This window comes from Macaca nemestrina, chromosome 8 (genome assembly GCF_043159975.1).
Source record: "Macaca nemestrina isolate mMacNem1 chromosome 8, mMacNem.hap1, whole genome shotgun sequence".
Taxonomy (NCBI): domain Eukaryota; kingdom Metazoa; phylum Chordata; class Mammalia; order Primates; family Cercopithecidae; genus Macaca; species Macaca nemestrina.
Genome location: NC_092132.1, coordinates 78,349,732 through 78,377,447, shown reverse-complemented (window position 1 = coordinate 78,377,447; position 27,716 = coordinate 78,349,732). Strand labels below are relative to the sequence as shown.

Below are 27,716 nucleotides of genomic sequence, written 5' to 3'. Positions count from 1 at the left end.
AATTAGTGGGGCATAGTGGTGCACACCTGTAATCTCATCTACTGGGGAGGCTGAGGCAGGAGAATCATTTGAACCCAGGAGGCGGAGGTTACAGTGAGCAGAGATTGTGCCACTGCACTCCAGCCTGGGTAACACAGCGAGACCCTGTCCCAAAAAAAAAGAAAGAAGAAATCTTTGTCTATCCCAAGATCATGAAGTTTTAAAATGTTTTCTTCTAGAAGCATTATAGTTTTAGTTTACTATTTATTTATGTAGAGATAAGTCTTGCTAGGCTGGTCTCAAACTTTCAGGCTCAAGCAATCCTCCTGCCTTAATCTCCCAGAGATTGGTAGGAGGTATGAGTTAAAGTTAATGTTTGTCCTATGCATTTATCCAATTTTTCCACACTAATTGTTGAAAAGATTTTCCTTTCCCCATTAAATTGTTTTGATACCATTGTTCAAATTCAATTGAACTAGGCAGAATCTGGGTATAAAATTGAACTGGATGTAAATCTTTTTGAACTCTCTTTTGTAATACTTTGATCTATTGTTCTATACTTATACCAATACTACACTCCCTTGATTATTGTAGCTTTATGTTCAGTCTTGAAATCAGGTAATGCAACTTTATCCTTCATTTTAAAGATTAAAACAATTTTAGATCCTTTGCATTTTTAAATAAATTTTAGAATCAGTTTATTTTTAGTTTTTGAGACAGGGTCACAGTCTGTTGCCCAAGTTTGAGTGCAGTGGCACAGTCATGACTCATTGCAGCCTCAAACTCTTGGGGTCAAGTGATCCTCCCACCTCAGCCTGCTGAGTAGCTGGGAACAGAGGCATGCACCACCACATCTGGTTAACTTTTTAGTTTTTTGTAGAGATGAACTCTTGCCATATTGCCTAGACTGGTCTTGCACTCTCAGGCTCAAGCAATCCTCCTGCCTTGGCCTCCCAAAGTGCTGGGATTGCAGATGTGGGTCACTGTGCCCAGCCAAATCAGTATGTTAATACCAACCAAAAAGAAGCTTTTGAGTATTTTGATTGGAACTGTATTAAACTTATAAATCAATTTCAGGGAGAATTAACATCTTAATACTATTGAGTCTTCCAATCCATGAATGTGGCATATCTCTCTATTTATTTAGATCTTCTTTAATTTCTCTCAGTGATGTTTTTATAAAGGTCATGCAAATATTTTGTTAAATTGGTTCTAAAAATATTTGATATTTTTGATGCTACTAAAATGGTAGTGTTTTCTTAACTTCATTTTCAGTTGTTTACTATGAATATATAGAAATACAATTGATTTTTGTATTTTGACTTTGTATTCTGTGACTTTCTGTGTATCAATAGTTTTAGAAGTTCCTTAGCCAGTTCCAATGTGTAGCCAAATTTGAGGCTCATTGTTCCATATCACTAAGTGCTCAGCCTAGCTGCCTATTAGAATCACCTGAGAGAATTTTTAAAAAATATTTATCACTGTGTCTCACCCCCAGAGTTTCTAATTTAAGTGGTTTGGGGTGGTACTTGGCATTGGAATTTGTTAAATCTCTCCAGGTAAGGTTAGTGCAGGCTGTGGTTGAGAACCACTCCTTATAGGCTTGCAAAGGTTTCTTTCTAAATATCGCTGTCTCATTTTATATATCTTCAAACATCCAAATTCCTTAAAATGGTACATGCGCTAGACATATTTTATACCATCTACCTATCCACATCTCACCCTCTTTTGCATTGCATGTCTATGCCTACGTTTGTATCACCCCCTTTTGTGTCGCACGTCTATGTCTACTCATCATAGTTGATTGCACTAGGAAGCTATAATTTCTGTGGCAAGGATTTGAAAGCTAGGCTGAGGTAATCATATTCCTTTTTCAGAATTTAAATTTGGAATATGAAGAGACTGAGGCAATTAGCAAAGAGGTTAGAAACCAAAATGACATATCAAGAATTGCCATGAGACAGACAGGCGCCTCATGCCTGTAGTTCCAGCTACTTGGGAGACTGAGCAGGCAGGCTTACATGAGTCCAGGAGTTTGAGGCTGTGTGTGCTATGACTGTATCATTGCATTCCAGCTTGTATGACAGAGTGAGACTCTGTCTCTTAAAAGAAAAAAAAAAAATTTGGCTGGACACAGTGGCTCTGTCTGTAATCCCAGCGCTTTTTGGGAGGCCAAGGCAGGAGGATCATTTGAGCTCAGGAGTTCAAGGCCAGCCTGGGCAACATGGTGAAACCCATCTCTACAAAAAAAAAAAAAAAAAATTTGAGCCGGCACGGTGACTTGTGCCTGTGGTCCCAGCTACTTGGGAGGCTGAGGAAGGAGAATCGTTTAAACCTGGGAGGTGGAGGTTGGAAGCTGAGATTGTTCCATTGCACTCCAGCCTAGTGACAGGCAGAGGTTGCGGTGAGCTGAAATCATGCCACTGCACTCCAGCCTTGGTGCCTCAGAGAGACTCAAAACAAAACAAAACAAAAACAAACAAAAAACCCCACAATTGCCATGATACAGAAACAGCAGAGTGATAGTTTTGATGGGACGCTAGAAAGCCTAATGCAAAAATTCTGAATAGGCAAAAGAAAGCAATCCATAAAAAGAAGGCCTAATTCAAATGTCATCTCTCTATAACTTTCTCTGATTCCCTTCCAAGAAGAAATAATACTCCCATGGATGTTCTTTTGTTGTTGTTGTTTTTGAGACAGTCTTGCTCCGTCTCCCAGGCCAGAGTGCAGTGAAGTGATCTCGGCTCATTGAAATGTCCACCTCCCAGGTTGAAGCAATTCTCCTGCCTCAGCCTCCCAGTAGCTGGGATTACAGGTATGTAATTACAGGCCCAGCTAATTTTTGTGTTTTTAGTAGAGACGGGATTTTGCCATGTTGGCCAGGCTGGTCTCGAACTCCTGACCTCAAGTGATCCGCCTTCCTCAGCCTCCAAAGTATTGGGATTACAGTTGTAAGCCACTACACCTGGCCACCATGGATGTTCTAAATACTTTTTTTTTCTTTTTTTTTAGATGGAGTCTTGCTCTGTCACCAGGATGAAGACTTTTTTTTAGTACTTATCACATTGTGTTTTAGTTTTTTATATCTCTCTTTTTAGACTGTGAGCTTTCTAAGTTAAGGTCCAAGTCTTGTATATAATTTTGTTTTGTTTTTTGAGACAGAATCTCACTGTGTCACCCAGGCTGGAGTGCACGATCTTGGCTCATTGCAAGCTCTGCCTTCCAGGTTCAAATGATTCTTGTGTCTCAGCCTCCTGAGTAGCTCATCCTCCTGTAGTAGGACTACAGGCATGCACTAGCACGTCTGGCTAATTTTTGTATTTTCAGTACAGATGGGATTTCACCATGTTAGTCATATATATTTTTATCCCTAGCACAATAGCTGGTGTATCACAGGTGCTCAGTAAACATAGAATAAAATTAAATTTAATGTAACACATTGTGACTTTTGAAAATTAAGTAATAGTAATGAAAAGTTTATTTTTTTTTCCCTAGGCTTCTGAATTTTAGCATAAACCTTGTTCCCCGTGGCATACGTCATCTAGTCTCTGCTGAAATTTTTCCCACTCTATCCAGGAATAAGTATGGAACTGGAGCAGTTAGCATTCAGGCTGGCAGTGCTTTGCTAGCTAAAGGTGGTATCTGCTTTATAGGAGACTTGGCCTCACACAAAAAAGATAAACTTGAACAGCTTCAATCAGGTAAACAATATTTGTAAAATTAATTTTCACCTGTTTAACTTATACTCTCATCCATGTTGAGATACTTAACAGTTAAGATAGTATTGCAGATGTTTGAGGGTTTGAGAAATTATGTTAGATGCCATTTCTCATTTTGGTTTTATAAGCAAAAACAGAAATTTAATGTGCAAATGCACAGTTTTAGCCTTTGCTCTCAGTGTGCTAACACATGAGCTTGTAATGGACCAGATTTATTTCCTCTTCTTGTCTTATAGCATTAGCTACCACTTCCAGTATAAAGTTGAAAAGTGGTGTTAAGAGAAAGGACATCCTCGCCTTGTTCCTGATCTGAGTGGGAAAGCTTCAAGTTTCTCACCATGAAGTATGATGTTAGCTGTACATTTTTTGTAGACATTCTTTATCAGTGGAAGTTCTTCTCTATTCCTAATTTTCTGAGGGTTTTTTTTTTTAATCATAAATGGATATTGGATTTTGTCAAATGCTTTGCTGCATCTGTTAATATGATCATGTCACAGGATCCTTCGGGTGCTGCTTTTCAAGCCAGAAACCTCTATGTCCAGCAGCACCTCTGCTTGAGTTTCACTCCTGCCTGCTGGGCATGTTCTGCTCACTCGGCCCAGCAGGCTGCACTTGGCTTACACTACCAGTCCAGATCCCATGCCTGCTGAGGGCAAGCCAGGAGTGGAATAGTGAGGGGGTGTGTGAGTGAGCAAGCACAGGGTCCAGCCACTGCACATAGCCAGGCATGCCGGCTGCTGTGGCAGGGCAGGCAGCTCCAGGTGCTGGCACAGGTGCTGGCTTCATGCGTGGCTGTAGCTGGAATAGGCATACTGCAAGTGGCTTCTACTGAGGGCCCCGGTGTCTGGATGAGGGGAACAGGGTGGCACCCAAAAACTTGGAGACACCAGCAACAGTGGAGCCCCAAGGGGTTGCAGGGAAGCATGCTACAGGTCTCTCGTTCCTGTTGCCCACAGCTCAGTGGATGGGGGGCACATGTTAACAGCTCTTTCAGTCCACTGCCTCACTCCAGCCCATGGCTCCTGGGCTGGCCCAGCACATTGCTACTTTCTGTCATGGGACAGCTGCCCAAGGCCGACAGAAGGCAGGAGGATTATAGTGTTACAGCTCTGACTCAGGAAATCCTGAGGTCTGGGCCTCCAGAAGGGTCATTGATCTTCAGTCCCGCAGTCCAACAAACAAGAATGTGTCACCACTCATAGCTCAGCAAGCTGACTAGGAAAGTGTTACAGCCCTTTTTGTTCCTGCCTGCCACTCAACAAGCCTGCCAGGAGAGTGTCATAGCCCTTTTTGCACCTGCCATTCAACAGGTCCCAAGTTCTTGTCCCATGTCCAGGAAGAATTAGCTTATGTGGACAACTGGAGAGTGAGCAAGGTGGAGAAGAGTTTTATTGCATGGCAGAACAGCTTTCAGTGGACAGGAGACCCGAAGTGGGAGCTCCTACCCACAGGCAGGTAGTCCCAACCTGTGTCTGAGTCTGGCTGACTCTGGGGTTTTTATGGGCTAAGAATGGAGGAAGTACATGCTGATTGGTCCATGGGTGGGCCCAGAAAAACACCATCTGATTGGCTGAAAGGCATCAAGGACATTCTCACTCCAGGTGGTGGACTCTACCCAGAACTGGCAGCCTGGTTTTCAGGCTTCAAGCTGTCTCTTGCCTGAAGATTGGGTTCCACCAGGGACCTGCCCCTCTCTGCCCAGGAACCTGTCTGCCTCCTGCCATCATCAATCATATGATTTTTCTCATTTAGCCTGTTGATATGATGGATTACATTAATTGATTTTTGAATATCGAACCGGCCTTGCATACCTGGGATAAAGCTTACTTGGTCATGCTGTATAATTCTTTTTCTACATTGTTGGATTTGATATGCTACTATTTTTGTTGAGGATTTTTAAAATCTATGTTCATGAGAGATATTCATCTGTAGAGTTTTTTCCTTATAATGTTGTTGTTTGGTTCTGTATTAGAGTAATGCTGGTTGGGCCAGATTTATAACTAGCAAGGATATGGACAGCCATGGACTGGGCAAAGAGCAGTCAGAGCCTTGCCTTCTTGGCATACCAGCATGAATGTACAAGTGTGCTCAGGGCACACAGCATATTGCTTCACTTTATAAGAGAATACAGAAACTAGCTGTGCCCAGTGGCTCACACCTGGAATCCCAGCACTTTGGGAGGCTGAGGCAAGAGGATTGCTGGAGGCCAGGAGTTCCAGACCATCCTGGGCAACACACTGAGACCCCATCTCTACAAAAAAAAAAAAAAAACAAAAATCAATAAAAACAAAATGAGGGTGTATTAGTCTGTTTTCATGTTGCTTATAAAGATATACCTGAGACTGGACAATTTACAAAATAAAGAGGTTTATTGGACTTACAGTTCCACATGGCTGAGGAGGCCTCACAATCATGGTGGAGGGTGAAAGGCACGTCTCACATGGTGGCAGACAAGAGAAGAGAGCTTGTGCAGGGAAACTCCCCTTTTTAAAACTATCAGATCTTGTGAGACTTATTCACTATCACGAGAACAGTGCAGGAAAGACCTGCCCCCATGATTCAGTTGCCTCCCACCAGGCCCCTCCCACAATACATGGGCATTCATGGTGAGATTTGGGTGGGGACACAGCCAAACCATATCAGAGACTATAGAAATAGACCCACATTTTATAGTCAATTGATTTTTGACTACAGCACCAAAGTTAGTCAGTGGGAAAAGGAGTTTTTCTCATCAAAGGATGGTGGAACATCTGGCTGGTACAGAGGAGGGCCTCAGTACAACTGCACTTGTTCCACACTCATGAAGCTGGCCCTGCTAGTATGTCCTCTCCCCACAAGAGCTTGGAATATGGTTTAAAACTCTGCTGTCATCATCTTCAAATTTTTAATAATTTTATCTTTGTATTATAAGGAAGTCCCATGAGATAATGGCACTTGACTGTGAGTAGAGGAGACACATGGATGCCTGTTTTTACTGTGCCTTCCTGCCCCATTTCATACAGCATTTGTGATCACTATGCAGCTTTCATAACACACTCAATTTGTACTTTCTTTGATTGTTGCTGGACTCCCATGTGTCATAGGTGCACTATAAGCCAGTGCCTGTAGTTCCATATCAACACATTTTCAACTGAGTAAGAGGGAGTGCTAATAACCCCAAGTGGCCATGCTTTTCATTTGAACTAGTGTGCTTCTAATGCAGAAAGAAGGCAATGGCCTTTCAAGAAACACACATTACCAAGTAGCCCTATCATCCTCTTTCTTACTTGGTTGGTTCCCTGTATTTGCCAACCACTTACACTGAAAATGATGACACAGGAGGAAAGGGAAAGATAGGGCAAATCCATAGCCTTGTCTTTTCAGTCATTCCTCACTTATCAGTAAGCTGAAGGTAGAGAGTGTTGGTGAAATGTATGCATATCAAGAAGTAAAATAAAAATTGTTTTGTGCAGTATTTCCACTGTTCTGGTAAAAACAAAATACATATGCATGTGCAAAGTACTATCGGTTCCACTTATAAGATAAATGCACATATATTTGCATTATACAATATAAAGATAAAAGTATTGTACAATATAAAGATAAAAGGTAAAATTTATGGCAATATAAAATTTTAATTTTTCTTTATTTAGAATGGCAATACTACTATTACATTTTTTGTAACAGTTTTATTGAGATTCACACATCATACAATTCACCACTGAAAGTATACAGTAAAGTGCTTTTTATTATATTCACAGAGTTGTGCTACTATTACCACTAACTTCAGAATATTTTCATCACCCCAAAAGGAAGCCCCATACCCATTAGCAGTCAACCCCCAGTCCCTGCCTCCCGTCACCTACTCCCACACAGTCCCTAGCAAACACTATTTGCTTTCTGTTTCTGTGTATTTGCCTATTCTGAACATTGCATAGGCAGTCTTCCCTCAGTATTCTCCAGGGATTGGTTCCAGGGCCTCTGCAGATACCAAAATCCACAGATGCTCAGGTCCCTTATATAAAATGGCAGAGTATTTGCATATAATCTATGCACATCCTCCCATATACTTTAAATCGTCTCTAGATTACTTATAATAGTCAATACAATGTAAATGCTTTGCAAATTATTATACTGTGTTGTTTTTTATTGTTGTTATTGTTTTATTTATTTATTGAATATTTTTCATCAGCCGTTGGTTGAATCTACAGATGCAGACAGACCTTTATATATAGATGGCTGACTATAAATGGAATCAAATGATACGTGGTCCTCCGTGATGGCCCTGGCCTCTTTCTTCTTATTCTCCTTCTTCCTTCTTCTTTCTTTCTTTCTTTCTTTTTTTTTTTGAAACAGGGTCTTACTGTGTTGCCCTGGGTGGAGTGCAGTGGTGTCATCATACCTCACTGCACCCTTGAAGTCCTGGGCTCAAGCAGTTCTCTCACCTCAGCCTCCCAAGTAGCTGGGACCACAGTAACATGCCACAATGCTTGGCTAATTTTTTGTAGTAACAGAGTCTTGCCACGTTGCCCAGGCTGGTCTCAAACTCCTGGGCTCAAGCAATACCCCCATGTCAGCCTCCCAAAATGCTCCATATTTTTTGTTTGGGTTTTAAGTGGGAGGTGGAGGGACAATGAATTTGGTTTTGAACATGTTGAATTTGAGATGTATTTTCCCCCAGTCATTGTAGTTCATATTATCTCTGTCTTTTCCTCTTTCACTCCCACATGGATGGCCTGCTTTCTATCATTTTCCCCACATAAAAGAACATGATTTAATTTTAGCCTCTCTTGTAAATCTGTATTATATGACCAATCTCTTAGCCCCCTGCCTAGTCCACTCAGGTGCCCCGCCACAATTCCAGCTATGTGCTTTGGACTCCTGGTTCTCATCAAGTCATGGGACACATAAGGCTTCAAATATGTATTTTTTATGGCAGAACTTAGAGCATTGTCCTGCAAAACAATCAAATTTACTTTCTTTCACTATCCAAAGTCTGCACAGTATAATTCTATATAATATGTTATTAATTTGTAGACATTTAGACCAAAATTAACTTACATAACAAATGGATAATATCTTCTGACTTAGTTCTGGAGAGCAGAAACATCACAGTGTACATCCCAGGAAAGAAGTTTGGGGAGGATACTGATCAACAGATGACTTTTCCAGTTCAGTGCAGTTTTTGGTCTTTTGTTGATATGGATTCATCTTCAAGGAGAAATGCACAGAAAATCAACACTCTAATTGGTCAGATGGTAAGGTATATGTATATTTTATTGTTAGAATGTTGTTCAAGGAATTAAGTCACAAATTTAATACATCTCAATATTTTTGTTATTAACCTGTTTCTATACTTTATTGAGTACCAGAACTACCTGATGACTCAGTTGTTTACAAATTGTAATGTTTTTTAGCCATGTAGTGAGCCAGATATCTGCTCACTGGAAATTACTATTTGAATAGGTAGCTGGAGAGGCTTTAATGAATAATGTATACAAAAATACTCAGTAAAGAGGCTTTAAAAAATCAATCACCAAAAAGTTCCCAGATTATTAAAAAATTACCTTAAATTATAATTAATATGATAAATAACGAATAATAACAACATATAATAATTACTTTGTAATTAATTATTTCCAAATTGTGAAAATTACAAAGTTTAATGTTTGCCTGTTACTTTTTGGTTTGATGTAGGATTGCAGTTTGATTCCAGCTAACCTTGTGGAGGCATTTGGTTTATTGATTAACTGCAATGAGTCATCTCCCTGCCACCCATTTCTTTCTACTGTGCAACATACTTTGAAGAAAGCCATTAATCCTGAAGGGCTGCTTTATGCGGCTTCTAGACAGTTCACAACTGAAGATTTTGAAAAGGTAAAGATAGATAAAACGGTAACCCAGAATGCCTGTGCTAATGTTTCTCAAATTATATAGAAGTCCTTTTGAGTGCTGGATTTTCTTTATTTAGAATTATTTTATTCCAACTTGTTTCCAGCTTTTAAACATTTTAAGGACATTGCATAGAAGTTACTTAGAGTTAGGCTGGTGTGGTGGCTCATGCCAGCATTTTGAGAGGCCAAGGCGGGCAGATCGCTTGAGGCCAGGAGTTCGAGACCAGCCTGGCCAACACAGTGAAAACCCTATCTCTACCAAAAAATACAGAAATTAGCTGGGCGTGATGGTGGCTCCTGTAACCCCAGCTACTCGGGAGGCTGAGGTAGAATCGGTTGAACCCAGGAGGTGGAGGTTCCAGTGAGCCGAGATCGCACCACTGCACTCCTGCCTGGGTGATAGAGTAAGACCCTGTCTCAAAAAAAAAAAAAGGCCAGGCGCGGTGGCTCAAGCCTGTAATCCCAGCACTTTGGGAGGCCGAGGCGGGCGGATCACGAGGTCAGGAGATCGAGACCATCTGGCTAACACGGTGAAACCCCGTCTCTACTAAAAAATACAAAAAACTAGCCGGGCGAGGTGGCGGGCGCCTGTAGTCCCAGCTACTCGGGAGGCTGAGGCAGGAGAATGGCGTAAACCCGGGAGGCGGAGCTTGCAGTGAGCTGAGATCCGGCCACTGCACTCCAGCCCGGGTGACAGAGCGAGACTCCGTCTCAAAAAAAAAAGAAAAAAAGAAAAAATAGAGAAATTATTTAGAATTATTTAGGGCTATAATTAAAGAAACAACTGTGTTAGGTAATGAATATTAAAATTTTCAGTTTATTTTTGTACCATTGTCCAAATCAGCACAGCTGACAGAATCTCAATGAAAGAAAACCAACATAGAATTTTTCTATGGAAAATTATAATAGGCTATATAGATATACAGTTATTTACATTTTACTGTCTATTCAAAGGGATTGTCCTCAGATGACTACCTTCAAGTCCTGACTTTAGGGGATATATAGCATGATTCACTAACCCATTTTAATTAATTACCCTGACATTATCAAAACATATGTGACATATTCAGAGAACCTGAAAGTAGGTGATGTAAATTTAGTAATAATTCTCATAGCTATTAAAGGTGCTCACTTATTTACAACTGAAACCTTTTTAACTACTCAAAAATCTGTCCAAGTAGAGTTCACTTGTCTGGGTATGATAGATAAAAGGCAGGGGATGTCAGAAAGTGGAGGTCTATGAGTCATTAAAAATTTTTTTCGTATCTATCTTCCTTGTAAGCATACTGCATGAGTAAAAGGTTGAAAGGCAAAATCGACTTAAACATGAATTATGAACATTGTTTATTCACATAGATTAGAATAGAAAAAAGAATAATATTTATAATATAATAAGGTTTTGGTTTTGGTTTTATTATATAGGAAAAAAGTAGTCTGTAGGAATTAGGATACTAAATATGGACAGGCTAATGACCCTGAAAAATGTTGCCCATTTTTTTACCTGAGAAACAAGCCAAAACAATCTAGATTTATTAATTATTCAGGTATTAACTGGATACTTCACAAATATGAGCCTATTTCCATTCTTTTATATTCTCACAGATATATAAATTTTCCCTTTAGTTTATCATTTAATTAAAATTAAAAACAAGATACAGGCCAGGCAAGGTGGCTCAAGCCTGTAATCCCAGCACTTTGGGAGGTCGAGGAGGAGGGCAGAAACCTGAGGTAGGGAGTTCGAGACCAGCCTGACCAACATGGAGAAACCCCATCTCTACTAAAAGTACAAAATTAGCCAGGCATGGTGGCACATGCCTATAATCCCAGCTACTCCAGAGGATGAGACAGGAGAACAGCTTGAACCCGGAAGGCGGAGGTTGAGGTGAGCCGAGATTGCGCCACTGCTCTGCACTTCAGCCTGGGCGACAAGAGCAAAACTCCGTCTCAAAAAAAAAAGATGCATAAAATAGTTAAGGAACAACTTAAGTGCTAAGTTAAGTGGTGCTGACTCTGAGGTATTTTAGGAATTCAGAAAGGAAGATATCAGTATAGAATGCAGAAGCTGAGAAAACTTCATGGAGGAGGCTGGACATCAGCTGGCTGTAAGAAAGGGTAAAATTTAGATGCACGAAGGATGGGGTGTTCTAAGTAGAATTAACAGTAGGAGTAAAGACATAAAAGTAGAAATTAGTATACATGGAAAACGATAAGACCAGCTTGACTGGAGCAAAAATTGTATTTTGGAGTCATAGGATTTTGGCATATTTACAGTAAGTCTTGCACAGGCAAAAGATTTTATAGTTGGTTTGTCAGACTATAGAGAACAGTTGTAGAGTGAACTGTAAAATAGTAAAAAGTAAAATAGTAAAAATGATTTCTCTGGAAGATAAATCTATTACACAAATCAAAGTGGATGGAATTTGTTGCAGTCTGAGCTCTCCAGAACAGACTGAGATGGAGTTTAGTGTGCCAATGTGTATTTGAGAGGGCTTTTCTGTCAATACCTGAGGACTTTATAAAGTCCTCCCCAACTTCTGCCTCAATCATTCATGTGATGTGGACTGTCCTAAGGCAATCCCCGAAGGGGCTGACAGAATCTCAGTAGCTGGGCAACAAGTCCTTTCATGGAGGAGGATATTGGTGGCTCATGATCGTGCCATCTTAGAGAGAACTTAGAGAGGGTTATTGATACTATTAATAGTATATCCAGTTCTGAAAGCCTGGAGAGAGTTGTGGAGAATAAAGAAAATAAAGAAGCCAGGATATATATCCAATCCAGGACATGTCCAGTCTAGGAACATGTCTCTATGCTTTGCTTTTCTTTTTTCTTTTCTCGCTCTGTCACCAGGCTGGAGTGCAGTGGCGCAATCTTGGCTCACTGCAACTGCACCTGCTGGGTTCAAATGATTCTCCTGCCTCAGCCTCATGAGTAGCTGGGACTACAGGCGCCTGCCACCACACCTGGCTAATTTTTTTGTATTTTTAGTAGAGACCGGGTTTCACCACGTTGGCCAGGATTGTCTCGATCTCCTGACCTCGTGATCCACCCACCTCGGCCTCCCAAAGTGCTGGAATTACAGGTGTGAGCCACCACGCCCAGCCATCTCTTATGCTTTTCTAAAGGTTAAATTTAAAATATAAATTTTAGGCCGGGCACGATGGCTCACGCCTGTAATCCCAGCAATCTGGGAGGCCGAGGCTGGCAGATCACCTGAGCTCAGGAGTTCGAGACCAGCCTGTCCAATATGGTGAAACTGTCTCTACTAAAAATACAAAAAAAAAAAAAAAAATTAGCTGGGCATGGTGGCGCACACCTGTAGTCTCAGCTACTCAAGAGGCTGAGGCAGGAGAATCACTTGAACCAGGAGGCAGAGGTTGTAGTGAGCTGAGATCATGCCACTGCACTCCAGCCTTGGCGATAGAACAAGCCTCCATCTCAAAAATAAATAAACAAAATAGGCCAGACGCAGTGGCTCACGCCTGTAATCCCAGCACTTTGGGAGGCCCAGGTGGGTAGATCACCTGAGGTCAGGAGTTTGAGACCAGCCTGGTGAACATGGTGAAACCCCATCTCTACTAAAAATACAAAAAATTAGCTGGGTGTGGTGGTGCGTGCCTATAATCCCAGCTACTTGGGAGGCTGAGACTGGAGAATCGCTTGAACCCAGGAGGCTGAGGTTGCAGTGAGCCGAGATCGTGCCATTGCACTCCAGTTTGGGCAATGAGAGTGAAACTCCGTCTCAAAATAAATAAATAAATAAAATAATAAAATATAAATTTTATAGTTAATAGCAACCTTTCTCCAGGTGTAGATAGTGTCAGAAAAAAACAGCAACCTTATTATAGTTAATTTTTCCTGTAGTTATCTGAATTGAAAAAGTAGAAAATAACTAGGATAGTAAAAAATTTGGAAATTATGTCACAGAGGACTTTGGGAACTAGGAATCACTGACTCTGAAAGAAAAAAAAAGCTCAAAACTCAGAAAAAACAGTGATAATCATTGTGTTGCAGAATTATTCTCTACCCAAATCTTATTCAATCACCAAAGCCCACCTTCAAAGCAGTTAACATAATGTTTCCCCTCATACCAAATGTTAAGTGCTCTTTAAAAGGAAGGAAGGGAAGTAAGGAGGGCAAGTAGCTCTAGGCCAATGAGAGAAAGTTATGAGGAAAAAACTATCAGGTGATTAAAGCTATTCAAAGGAAAATTAGCTTCTGAGGGAGGTGAGCCTTTCACTGGGAGCAAAGACATTGTACAGTCATTCAAATATATTGCACAGAACATTTTTGCACTGACAGGGAGGAGATTATTCTGGGTAAACTTTAATATCCTTTACAAGTATAACACTGTGATATTTAAAGTGTTCAGTGACTTCAGAATAGCCCCAGACATTTACTCTTTTTTATGTAATAAAATATGCAAACATGTAAAAATAAAGTGCCAGTATACTTTTGATTTCTGTTATATTGATTCCATAATAAAGCTTGATTATCTTGGATTTTTCACACTTTTTAGCTACTGGCCTTTGCAAAGAATTTGAATGTAGAATTCAGCTTGGAAGCAGAAAGAATGACTCATGGCTATTATCTAGCAAGTCGCAGAATCAGAACAGACTCTATATGTGGATCAAAACTGTCGGCATCTGCATTAAAATATCTGTAGGTATTCAATTCAAGATTTTAGAATCAGCATTGAGTTACAAATGATGTGTTTAATTAAATTGCTAATTTACCTATTTCAATTGTTTCTCTGCTTGACTGCTAGTTGGTTTGTAAATGGCCTTGTTCCAAAAGGACTAAAGGCTTCACAATTCCTTTTGTTATATCATGTTACATCATTTTAATCTCTAATAATTTTTTTACTAAACTAATTTTTATTGGATGCCACATATGAGATATGTCTGAGGAAAGTGCACTGATTTCAAATGCAAATCCTTGTTTTTAAAAATGTGACTGTTGGCTGGGCATGGTGGCTTACACCTATAATCCCAGCACTTTGGGAGGCCGAGAGGGCAGATTGCCTGAGGTCAGGAGTTCAAGACCAGCCTGGGCAACACAGTAAAACCCCGTCTCTACTAAAATACAGAAAATTAGCCAGGCGTGGTGGAGCGCGCATGTAGTCCCAGCTACTCGGGAGGCTAAGACAGGAGAATTGCTTGAACCTGGGAGGTAGAGGTTGCAGTGAGCTGAGATCACACCACTGCACTCCAGCCTGGGCAACAGAGCGAGACGCCATCTCAAAAAAAAAAAAAAAAAAAAGTGGGTGTTGGCCAGGCACAGTGGCTCATGCCTATAATCCCAGCACTTTAGGAGGCTGAGGCAGGCAGGTGGCTTGAGCTCAGTTCAAGACCAGCCTTGGGGCTGGGTGCAGCGGGTCACACCTGTAATCCTAGCACTTTGGGAGGCTGAGGTGGGAGGATCATTTGAGCTCAAGAATTCGAGACCAGCCTGGGCAACATAGTGAGACCTCATCTCTATTTCAAAAAAAACAAAAACAAAAACAACAAAAAAAAAAACAGAGCAGCCTGGGCAACATGGTGAAATCCTGTCTCTACCCAAAATACAAAAAACTAGCTAGGCCTGGTGACAGGTGCCTGTAGTCCCAGCTAGCTACTCAGGAAGCTGAGGTGGGAGGATTGCTTGAGCCCATGAAGCGGAAGTTGCAGAGTGCCTAGATGTGCCACTTTACTCCAGCCTGGGTGACAGAGTGAGACCCCTTCTCAATTTAAAAAAAAAACAAAAAAAAGACAAAACCTTGCCTAGTGGCTCACGCCTGTAATCCCAGCACTTTGGGATGCCAAGGCAGGCGGATCACCTGAGGTCAGGATTTTGAGCCCAGCCTGGCCAACACTGTGAAACCCCGTCTCTACCAAAAAAATACAAAAAAAATTAGCTTGGGGTTGTGGCGCATGCCTATAGTCCCAGCTACTCGTGAGGCTGAGGCAGGAGAATCACTTGAACCCGGGAGACCGAGGTTGCTGTGGGCCAAGATTGCATCACTGCACTCCAGCCTGGCGACAGAACAAGACACTGTCTCAAAAAATACATATATTTTTTCATATGTAAACGGAGACTATGTGAGTTCAAATACAAAACATGTTTTTACTATAGAGAAAAGAACATTATGAGAAAATAGAACTTTTAAAGCCGGGCGCGGTGGTGCATGCCTATTATCCCAGTACTTTGGGAGGCCAAAGGGGGTGGATCACCTGAGGTCGGGAGTTCACAACCAGCCTGACTAACATGATGAAACCCCATCTCTACTAAATACAAAATAATGAGCCAGGTGTGGTGGCACATGCCTGTAATCCGAGCTACTTGGGAGGCTGAGACAGGAGAATCGCTTGTACCTGGGAGACAGAGGTTGCAGTGAGACATGGTTGCGCCATTGCACCTGGGCAACAAGAGTGACACTCTGTCTCAAAAAAAAAAAAAAAAAGCAAACGGTATAATTTGATCTGAGTATTTTAAATTTTAATTCAGGGAATAGCATTATGTAATGCAATTCTGTTTTCCATTTTGAAACATTTATCAAAGAGTTGACTTCTACTTGGCTTATCTTTAGCATTTTTTCAGCTCTATGAAGATAAATATACAGTTGGGGAAATTAACTAAATATATCTAAATCTTACAGATTTATACTTGACATTTTCTGCCAGTTCTTCATCTGTCTTATTTTATGTTGCAGTTTTAACAATATATTTATTTATTTATTTATTTAATGAATTATTTTACTCCTGGTTCTACTTCACAATTATTTTGAGATTACACTTTAATACTATATCAAATAAAGAAATGGTCTCTCAATAGGGGACTGTTTAAACTATGGTACAGCTACATCACAACACAGTGAAGCTGTGATGCAGCTATTTATTCAAAAATAAAGTAGTTAATTTTAATGTAATTCTACTTTTTCACATTGTAGAAATAAATACTAAGGGTGGTCTGTGAAACAGCAGAGTAAATGAACCCTAGCTAGAAGAGTCATAAACCTTGAATTTTTCCCCCATTTCTATAGACAGGTACCTAATTACAAGCATCTTTGCTTTTCTAGAGAAGTGGAGCTGAACAATACTTTCTAAAGGCTCTATACATATTCTGTCCCGGTCAACATTTTTAGAAGGATCTTGGATGAGGACATCAGAGACATGATTATTACATTTATAAATGAGCAATATTGGAGAGAACTTCACAAACTTGAATTGTGATCTTAATCTAACAAGAAGAAAGTTAATAGGATAAATGTAAAGCCCTCTGTTAGATGCCCAGACTCTGTAGTATAAGTGTGAATTGATGAGAAAATGGTAATATGGCTTAATATGAAAAGGATTTGATATTTCATTATTTTTATGTTTAATAAGAGTAAATAATGTAATATGGCTATTAATAATACTGAGAGTTGGGGTCATATTAATAGAATATATATCAAGAGCAACAAAATGCTAGTTACGCCTCATCTCTACTGTGATGGTCAAAACCGCTATTGTACTGTACTGAAAAGGAGTATTAACCAAATCAGGTCATGAGGAGAGTAACCATCATGGTGAGGAGCTGAAAGTTATGTCTCATAGCATAGTAAAGGAACTAGAAATATTTAACTTGAAGGAGAGAAAACACGGAGCAATCGAAAAGTTATCTTTGCATATCTGAAGAGCATATTAAGAGGTCTCAGCAGACAGAACAAGAGACCTGTGGGTAGAAATTGCAGTGAAACTAATTTTAGTTTAGATTGATAGAATCTTGGTTATAGTTAGTTATGGTTATAGTTAGTTGCAAAACTTTCAAATGCCTTTACTTATCTCCCTTTTATAGCTGAGTTTCAAAAAATCTCATACATTAAATGATTTATACAAAGTCATACAGCTAGTAAATTCTAGAGACTCAGCCTAGGTTTTCTGATTCCCAAGTTCAGCAATCATTCAGATACATCACATTTGCTTAAAAGAGATCTTTCAGTAATGGAAGTTGGTTAAAAAATTAAAAATAAAGGAACGGATTGCCTCATGAAGCCATGAATGCTAGGAGAGGTCCAAAAGATACTGGTAAACGAATAGCCCAGGATGTTGTAGAGGAAATTTAGTTTTCTGATGAAAGTTTGAACTTTGAATTCGAAGATCCCTTCCAATGCTGAAATTGCCAACAAAAATCTTGGAAATCTATGAGGATTTTAGATAAATGAAGGATTAAAAGAAAAAGTAAAGGATTTGTCTGTAAAAGATATTTAGTTAGATTAATTTTCCCAACTGTGTATTTATCTGAACAAAACTTCGGGAGGGGAGTGTGGAATGATAAATAAAAGCCAGGATGGAAACCAATAGGATACTTGTTCTGGAACAGTCTATTTAAGTTGGTAGGAAAAAAAAATTAAAGAAAAGAAACTAAAAAAGAAACTAAAAATTTTTTTAAAGTAAGAATATGCTTTAGGTGTGGCTAAGGTTCACATATGTCTTGGTTTGTTCCTGCCAAAATATATATTATTTTTATAATATCAACATATTTTGATTGGTAACTATTTTCTTTTTTAGCGTTTTCCTATCTGAAGCCCATGCACGACTGAACTTAAGGAATAAAGTGCTTAAAGAAGATGTGCTGATTGCAGCCTTACTATTTGAAACATCCCTCACATTGAAATATGGTAATGGATTCAATTATTGATGATTACTACAAATAACTATATTTAACCTTAAATATTCTTAATTGGTTAAATTAAAATGTTACATATATTTTTAAAATATTATTTTAAAGAATAACAAATCACTACCAGGTAAGGCCTGTTTTAATTTGGGCATTTATTAACTGTTTCCGGGTAGTATCATCATCTAATATTAAATTCCTTATTATGCATGATTGTTTTCATATTTGAACTTTTGCATTGCTTAAAGAATTCTGGGGGAAAAAGTACTTAATACAACACATAAAATGATTTTAATTTATCTTCCTTTTAAAATAACTTGCAACATTTAGATTTCAAACAATCCCCCACAGCAGAGTTAGGCAAGATAGCAAAAGAAAATCTGATCATCAGCTGGGTGCAGTGGCTCACACCTGTAATCCCAGCACCTTGGGAGGCCGAGACAGGTGGATCACAAGGTCAGGAGATGGAGACCAGCCTGCCTAATATGGTGAAAACCCATCTCTACTAATAAAGCACAAAAATTAGCCGGGTGTGGTGGCAGGTGCCTGTAGTCCCAGCTACTTGGGAGGCTGAGGCAGGAGAATCGTTTGAACCTGGGAGGTGGAGGTTGCAGTAAGCTGAGATTGTGCCACTGCACTCCAGTCTGGGCGACAGAGCGAGACTCCATGTCAAAAAAAAGAAAAAAGAAAAGAAAATCTGATTATCTTGTATCAACACCTTCACCGAATTTCTAGTTTTAATACTATGTCTATAGCATTTAATTTTTTGAAATGAATGGCGCTTATTATGCTTTTGCTAATAAACACGCAAAAGAGGTTTTTAAGATAAGGGTAAGGAGAGTTATTCTCCCAAAGTTCTTGGTTGAATTAGATGAGACATTAATTTTGATTAGCGATACCATTCTTCAAACCAAACCTTGGTTCCAGCCCTGGGACTTAAAGAATGTATTAACACTAGCTTTTCTGTGTGTACGTGTTGGTGATTACATTTGCTTTAAATTACATTTATATTGTAATACCCGTTTGCAGAGATTCATTCGAATATTAGAACTTTGTTCTATAATTATCTAAAGTTCTTTAAATTGTTCTATAATTGTCTTTGTTCTATAAATGTCAAGCATTCTTAACCTAGGATCCATAGATGCTTGGTATAGGGACTTGTAAATCCCTAAATCATATACAAATGTACATATGTGTGTGCCTTATACATTGTTTCCTAGGACCATACAGCATTAATTTTTATGAAATAGAGAGATTTATGGCCCCTAAAAGAGGTTAATTATCATCCTGAATTAGTTTTATTTACCAAAAGAGAATAACACTGTTTCCCAACCAATACTAAATAGTATTTAGGAAGGATATATACATGTTTTTCATTTCAATTTGCTTTATCTTTTTTAACTAGCATTTCTTTTTAAAATTATTATTATTATTTATTATTATTATTTTTTGAGATGGAGTTTCACTCTTGTTGCCCAGGCTGGAGTGCAATCGCATGATCTCGGCTCACCACAACCTCTGCCTCCCGGGTTCAAGCAAGTCTCCTGCCTCAGCCTCTCGAGTAGCTAGGATTACAGGCATGCGCCACCACACCCAGCTAATTTTGTATTTTTAATAGAGATGGGGTTTCTCCATGTTGGCCAGGCTGGTCTCGAATTCCTGATCTCAGGTGATCTGCCTGCCTTGGCCTCCCAAAGTGCTGAGATTACAGGCATGAACCACCGCGCCCCACCTATTTTTTTTCTCTTTAAGTTCTGGGTTACATGTGCAGAACATGCAGGTTTGTTACATAGGTATACATGTGTCATGGTGGTTTGCTGCACCTATCAACCCATCATTTAGGTTTTAAGCCCCACATGGTATTTATCCTAATGCTTTCCTTCCCCTTTCCCCCGAGACCTCCAACAGGCCTCAGTGTGTGATGTTCCCCTCCCTGTGTCCATGTGTTGTCATTGTTCAACTCCCACTTATGAATGAGAACATGTCGTGTTTGGTTTTATGTTCCTGTGTTAGTTGGCTGAGAATGATGGTTTCCAGCTTCATCCATGTCCCTGCAAAGGACATGCACTCATTTTTTATGGCTACATAGTATTCCATGGTGTATATGTACCACATTTTCTTAATCCAGTCTATCATTGATGGGCATTTGGGTTGTTTCCAAGTCTTTGCTATTGTAAATATTTAGTGCTGCAATAAACATACGTGTGCATGTGTCTTTATAGTAGAATGATTTAAAATCCTTTGGGTATATACCCAGTAATGGGATTGCTGGGTCAAATGGTATTTCTGGTTCTAGATCCTTGAGGAATTGCCACACTTTCACAATGGTTGAACTAATTTACACCCCCACCAACAATGTAAAAGCATTCCTATTTCTCCACAGCCTCACCAGCATCTGTTGTTCCCTGGATTTTTAATGATCACCATTCTAACTTTTGTGAGATGGTATCTCACTGTGGTTTTGATTTGCATTTCTCTAATGACTAGTGATGAGGAGCTTTTTTCATGTTTGTTGGCTGCATAAATGTCTTCTTTTGAGAAGGGTCTGTTCATATCTTTTGCCCACTTCTTGATGGTTTTTTTTTTCTTGTAAATTTGTTTAAGTTCCTTGTAGATTCTGGATATTAGACCTTTGTCAGATGGATAGATTGCAAAAATTTTCTCCCATTCTGTAGGTTGCCTGTTCACTCTGATGATAGTTTCTTTTGCTGTGCAGAAGCTCTTTAGCTTAATTAGATCCCATTTGTCAATTTTGGTTTTTGTTGCAATTGCTTTTGGTGTTTTAGTCATGAAGTCTTTGCCCATGCCTATGTTCTAAATGGTATTGCCTAGGTTTTCTTCTAGGGTTTTTATGGTTTTAGGTTTTACATTTAAGCCTTTAATCCATTTTGAGTTAATTTTTGTATAAGATGTAAGGAAGGTGTTTTAGACATGCAGTCCTTGCCCATGTCTATGTCCTGAATGGTATTGCCTAGGTTTTCTTCTAGGGTTTTTATGGTTTTAGGTCTAACATTTAAGTCTCTAATCCACCCTGAATTAATTTTTGTATAAGGTGTAAGGAAGGGATCCAGTTTCAGCTTTCTACATATGGCTAGCCAGTTTTCCCAGCACCATTTATTAAATAGGGAATCCTTTCCCCATCTCTTGTTTTTGTCAGGTTTGTCAAAGATCAGATGATGGCTGGGTGCAGTGCCTCACACCTGTAATCCCAGCACTTTGGGAGGCTGAGGTGGGTGGATCATGAAGTCAGGAGATCGAGACCATCCTGGTTAACACGGTGAAACCCCGTCTCTACTAAAAATACCAAAAATTAGCCGGGCGTGGTGGCAGGCGCCTGTAGTTCCAGCTACCCAGGAGGCTGAGGCAGGAGAATGGCATGAGCCTGGGAGGCAGAGCTTGCAGTGAGCCAAGATCACGCCATTGCACTCCAGGCTGAGTGACAGAGCGAGACTCCATCTCAAAAAAAAAGAGAAAAGATCAGATGGTTGTAGATGTGTGGTATTACTTCTGAGGGCTCCATTCTGTTCCATTGGTCTATATCTCTGTTTTGGTACCAGTACCATGCTGTTTTGGTTACTGTAGCCTTGTAGTATAGTTTGAAGTCAGGTCGCGTGATGCCTCCAGCTTTGTTCTTTTGACTTACAAAAGCCAAAATTGATGAATGGGATCTAATTAAACTAAAGAGCTTCTGCACAGCAAAAGAAACTACCGTCAGAGTGAACAGGCAACCTACAGAATGGGAGAAAATTTTTACAATCTACTCATCTGACAAAAGGCTAATATCCAGAACCTACAAAGAACTCAAACAAATTTACAAGAAAAAAACAAACAACCCCATCAAAAAGTGGGCAAAGAATAGGAACAGATACATGTTCATATTCTTTTCTTCTCAAAAGAAGACATTTATGCAGCCAACAGACACATGAAAAAATGCTCATCATCACTCGCCATCAGAGAAATGCCAATCAAAACCACAGTGAGATACCATCTCACACCAGTTAGAATGGCGATCATAAAAAAGTCAGTAAACAACAGGTCCTGGAGAGGATGTGGAGAAATAGGAATACTTTTACACTGTTGGTGGGACTGTAAACTAGTTCAACCATTGTGGAAGACAGTGTGGCGATTCCTCAAGGATCTAGAACTAGAAATACCATTTGACCCAGCCATCCCATTACTGGGTATATACCCGAAGGATTATAAATCATGCTGCTATAAAGACACATGCACGCGTATGTTTATTGCGGCACTATTCACAATAGCAAAGACTTGGAACCAACCCAGATGTCCATCAACGACAGACTGGATTAAGCAAATGTGGCATATACACACCATGGAATACTATGCAGCCATTAAAAAGGATTAGTTCATGTCCTTTGTAGGGACATGGATGCAGCTGGAAACCATCATTCTCAGCAAACTATCGCAAGAACAGAAAAGCAAACACTGCATGTTCTCACTCATAGGTGGGAATTGAACAATGAGAACACTTGGACACAGGAAGGGGAACATCACATGCTGGGGCCTGTTGTGGGGTGGGGGGAGCGGGGAGGGATAGCATTAGGAGATATACCTAATGTAAATGATGAGTTAATGTGTGCAGCACACCAACATGGCTTATGTATACATATGTAACAAACCTGCACATTGTGCACATGTACCCTAGAACTTAAAGTATATTTAAAAAATTAATACATTGAACTTTATCAAAAAAAAAAAAAAGATATAAGGAAGGGATCTTGTTTCTGTTTTCTGCATATGGCTAGCCAGTTTTCCCAGTACCATTTGCTAAATAGGGAATCCTTTCCCCATCTCTTGTTTTTTGTCAGGTTTGTTGAAGATTATCAATTTGCTTTATCTTTACATGCTTTTCCTATTCTATGTTTAAGACCACATTTCATGAAATCTAAGACACATTATTCTATGTGAAGTAAAGAAAAAATTCTGCCAATTTTACCATGCCATGCCATCAATTGTTAAGATACAACTGGAGTACAGTAATAAGATGAAAGTATATGTCTTTGAATTGAAGAATTATATTATTATTATATTAAGGACTCCTATGATAGAATATGACTGAGTATCTATGTATGTATGTATGTATGTATGTATGTATTTATTTATTTATTTTTGAGACAGTCCCACTCCATCACCCAGGCTGGAGTGCAGTGGCACAATCTTGGCTCACTGCAACCACCATCTCCTGGGTTCAAGTGATTCTCCTGCCTCAGCCTCCTGAGTAGCTGAAATTACAAGCATGCACCACCAGGCCCAGCTAATTTTTGTGTTTTTAGTATAGATGGGGTTTTGCCATGTTAGCCAGGCTGGTCTCAAAAGACCTCAAGTGATCCGCCTTCCTTGGCCTCCCAAAGTGCTGAGATTACAGGTGTGAGCTACCACGCCCAGCCATATGGCTGAATATTTTAACTTCATGACTGATACAGTTAGGCTTTGCATCCCCATCCAAATCTCATCTTGAATTGAAATCCCCATAATCCCCAAATGTCAAAGGAGAGACCAGGTGGAGGTAACTGAATCAGGGGGGTGGTTTCCCCTATGCTGTCCTCATGATAGTGAGTGAGTTCTCACAAATCTGATGGTTTTATAAGGGCTTTTCCCCCTTCATTTGGCAGTTCTCCTTCCTGCTGCCTTGAAAGAAGGTGCCTTGCTTCCCTGTCACCTTCTGCCATGATTGCAAGTTTCTTGAGGCCTGCCCAGCCATGCTGAACTGTGAGCTAATTAAACCTCTTTCCTTTATAAATTACGCAGTCTTAGACAGTTCTTTATAGCAGTATGAAAATAGACTAATATAGTAAATTGGTACTGCAGAGTGGGGTACCGCTATAAAGATACCCAAAAATGTGGATGTGACTTTGGAACTGGACAACAGGCAGAGGTTGGAACAGTTTGGAGGACTCAGAAGCAGATAGGAGGATGTGGGAAAGTTGGAACTTCCTAGAGACTTGTTGAATGTCTTTGACCAAAATGCTGATAGTGATATGGACAATGAAGTCCAGGCTGAGGTGGTCTCAGGTGGAGATTAGGAACTTGCTCAGAACTGGAATAAAGGTGACTCTTGCTGTGCTCTACAAAGAGAGAGACTGGTGCCATTTTGCTTCTGCCCTAGAGATCTGTGGAACTTTGAACTTGAGAGACATAATCAGAAATTGGAACTTATGGGAAGCAGAACATTGAAGTCTGGAAAATTTGCAGCCTGATTATGCAGTAAAAAGGCAAAAACTCATTTTCTGTAGATAAATTCAAGCAGGCTGCAGAAATTTGCATAAGTAACGGGAAGTCAAATGTTAATTACCAAGACAATGGGGAAAATGTCTCCCAGGCATATCAGAGGTCTTTGCAGCAGCCCCTCCCCTCACAGGCCCAGAGGCCTAGGAGGAAAAATGGTTTTGTGGGCCAGGCGCAGGGCCTTGCTGCTTTGTGAATATTGGGACTTGGTGCCCTGCATCCCAGCCTTGGCTCAAAGGGGCTAACGTATAGCTCAGGCTGTTGCTTCAGAGGGTGCAAGCCCCAAACCTTGGTGGCTTACACGTGGTGTTGGGCCGGCAGTTGCACAGAAGTCAAGAATTGAGATTTGGGAACCTCTGCCTAGATTTCAGACAATGTATAGAAATGTATGGATGTCCCTGCAGAAGTTTGCTGTAGGGGTGTAGCCCTCATGGAGAACCTCTGCTAGGGCAGTGAGGAAGGGAAATGTGGGGTTGGACCCCCAACACACAGAGTCCCCACTGGGCACTCCCTAGTGTAGCCGTGAGAAGAGGGCCACTGTCCTCCAGACCCCAGAATGGTGGATTCACTAACAGCTTGTACTGTTACCTAGGAAAGCTGCAGACACTCAGCACCAGCCTGTGAAAGCAGCGGGAGCCCCTCTCTTACATCAGCATGTCCTGGATGTGACACATGGAGTCAAAGGAGATCATTTTGCAACTTTAAGTTAGCCAGGCACAGTGGCTAACACCTGCAGTCCCAGTACTCTGGGAGGCCAAGGCATGTGGATCACCTGAGGTCAGGAGTTGGAGACCAGTCTGGCCAACATGGTGAAACCCTGTCTCTACTAAAAATACAAAATTAGCTGGGCGTGGTGGCAGGTGCCTATAATCCCAGCTACTTGGTAGGCTGAGGCTGGAGAATCGCTTGAACCCAGAGATGGAGGTTGCAGTGAGATGAGATCATGCCATTGCACACCAGCTTGGCCAACAAGAGCAAAACTCCATCTCAAAAAAAAAAAATAAAAATAAAAATAAATGACTGCCTCACTGGATTTTGGACTTGCATGGGGCTTGTAGCCCCTTCATTTTGGCCAATTTCTTCTATTTAGAACAGGTGTATTTAGGTGTACAGCCTGTACTCCTATGGTATTTAGGAAGTAACGAACTTGCTTTGGATTTTAGAAGCTCATAGGTGAAAAGGACTTGCCTTGTCTCAGATGAGACTTTGGACTTGGACTTTTGGGTTAATCCTAGAATGAATTAAAACTCTGGGGGACTGATTGGATTTGAAATGTGAAAGGAACATGAGATTTGGGAGGGGTCAGGGTGGACTGATATGGTTAGGCTTTGTGTCCTCACCCAGACTTCATCTTGAATTGTAATCCCCATAATCCCCACATGTCAAGGGAGAGACCAAATGAAGGTAACTGAATCATGGGGGTGGTGTTCTTGTGATAGTGAGTGAGTTCTCATGAGATCTGATGGTTTCATAAGGGGCTCTCTCCCCTTTGCTTGGCACTTCTCCTTCCTGCCACCCTGTGAAGAAGATGTCTTGCTTCCCCTTCACCTTCCACCATGATTGTAAGTTTCCTGAGGCCTCCTCAGCCATGCTGTACTGTGAGTCAATTAAACCTCTTTCCTTTATAAATTATCCAGTTTTGGGCAGTTCTTTATAGCAGTATGAAAATGGACTAATACAGTGACTATTTTGTCAAGACTTTCTTGAAGTATTTACTGAGGGAGGCTGAGCGTGGTGGTTCACGTCTGTAATCCTACAACTTTGGGGGTCCGAGGCAGGTAGATCACCTGAGATCAGGAGTTCAAGACAAGCCTGGCCAACATGGTGAAACTCCCATCTCTACTAAAAATACAAAAATTAGCTGGGCCTGTTGCCAGCTGCCTATAATCCCAGCTACTCAGGAGGCTGAGGCAGGAAAATCACTTGAACCCAGGAAGCAGAGGTTTCAGTGAGCTGAAATGGTGCCACTGCACTCCAGCCTGGGAAACAGAGTAAGACTGTTTCAATAAATAAATAAATAAACAGCATTTATTATTTTGGGAGGGAGGGAGAAAAACCCATGTGAAGATTTTTTTCACCTTTAGTTACTTTTCCTTTCATAATGAATTTTGGTTAGGTATATTGAATTTTTTTTCAATTTTTTTTAGACAGAGTCTCGCTAGGAGGCAGAGGTTGCAGTGAGCCAAGATCATGCCACTGCACTCCAACCTGGGTGACAGAGGGAGACCCCATCTCAAAACAAACAAACAAACAAACAAACAAAAAACGTCTTGAAATTTAAAGTGCTACTCCAGTGAACACACAAACGATAAGAAAGCAAAACAGCCTTACTGCTGATATGGAGAAAGCTTTAGTGGTCTGAATAGATCAAACCAACCACAACGTTCCCTTAAGCCAAACCCTAATCCAGAGCAAGGCCCTAAGTCTCTTCAATTCTATGAAGGCTCAGAGAGGTAAGGCAGCTGCAGAAGAAAAGTCAAAAGCTACCAGAGGTTGGTTCATGAGGCTGAGGGAAAGCTACCATCTCTATAACATAAAAGTACAACATGAAGCAGCAAGTGTTGATGGAGAAGCTGCAGCAAGTTACCCAGGAAATCTAGCTAAGATGATGATGAAGGTGGCTACACTAAACAACAGATTTTCCATATAGACAAAATAGCCTTCTATTAGAAGAAGATGCCATCTAGGACCTTCATAGCTAGAAAGGAGACTTCAATGCCTGGCTTCAACGGTTCAAAGGACAGGCTAACTCTCTTGTTAGGAGCTAATGCAGCTGCTGACTTTAAGTCAAAGCCAATGTCCATATACTAGTCTGAAAATTTTAAGGCCATTAAAGAATGCTAATCATGCTCTGCCTGTACTCTAGAAGGGAACAACAAGGCCAGGATGACAGCACTTCTGTTTACTGCATGGTTTATTGGATATTTGAAGCCTACTGTGAAGATCTACTGCTCAGAAAAAAAGGATTCCCAGGGCCGGATGCGGTGGCTCATGCCTGTAGTCCCAGCACTTTGGGAGGCCGAGGCAGGTGGATCACAAGGTCAGGAGTTCAAGACCAGCCTGGCCAAGATGGTGAAACCCTGTCTCTACTAAAAATACAAAAATCAGCTGGGTGTGCTGGCAGGCACCTGTAATCCCAGCTACTCGGGAGGCTGAGGCAGAGAATTGCTGGAACCCGGGAGGCAGGGGTTGCAGTGAGCCAAGATCGTACCATTGCACTCCAGCCTGGGTGACTGGGCGAGACTCTATCTCAAGAAAAAAAAA

At 40.6% G+C, this 27,716-nt stretch overlaps 1 protein-coding gene across 2 annotated transcripts in view; it reads left to right on the top strand.

Moving 5' to 3' along the window:
- The window catches only part of LOC105482181 (minichromosome maintenance domain containing 2), a 54,538-nt gene that overhangs the window by 16,655 nt on the left and 10,167 nt on the right, over nt 1–27,716 (top strand). The window contains exons 10-15 of one of the 2 annotated variants that reach the window (XM_071068155.1): nt 3,475–3,680; nt 8,769–8,935; nt 9,375–9,554; nt 14,089–14,231; nt 18,098–18,207; nt 26,600–27,509. In XM_071068155.1, the coding sequence (XP_070924256.1) occupies nt 3,475–3,680; nt 8,769–8,935; nt 9,375–9,554; nt 14,089–14,231; nt 18,098–18,207; nt 26,600–26,733 (940 nt within the window). In that variant the 3' untranslated portion in view covers nt 26,734–27,509. Of the gene's footprint in view, nt 1–3,474; nt 3,681–8,768; nt 8,936–9,374; nt 9,555–14,088; nt 14,232–18,097; nt 18,208–26,599; nt 27,510–27,716 lie in introns of those variants that run through there. The other variant, XM_011742169.2, reaches the window with a different exon arrangement.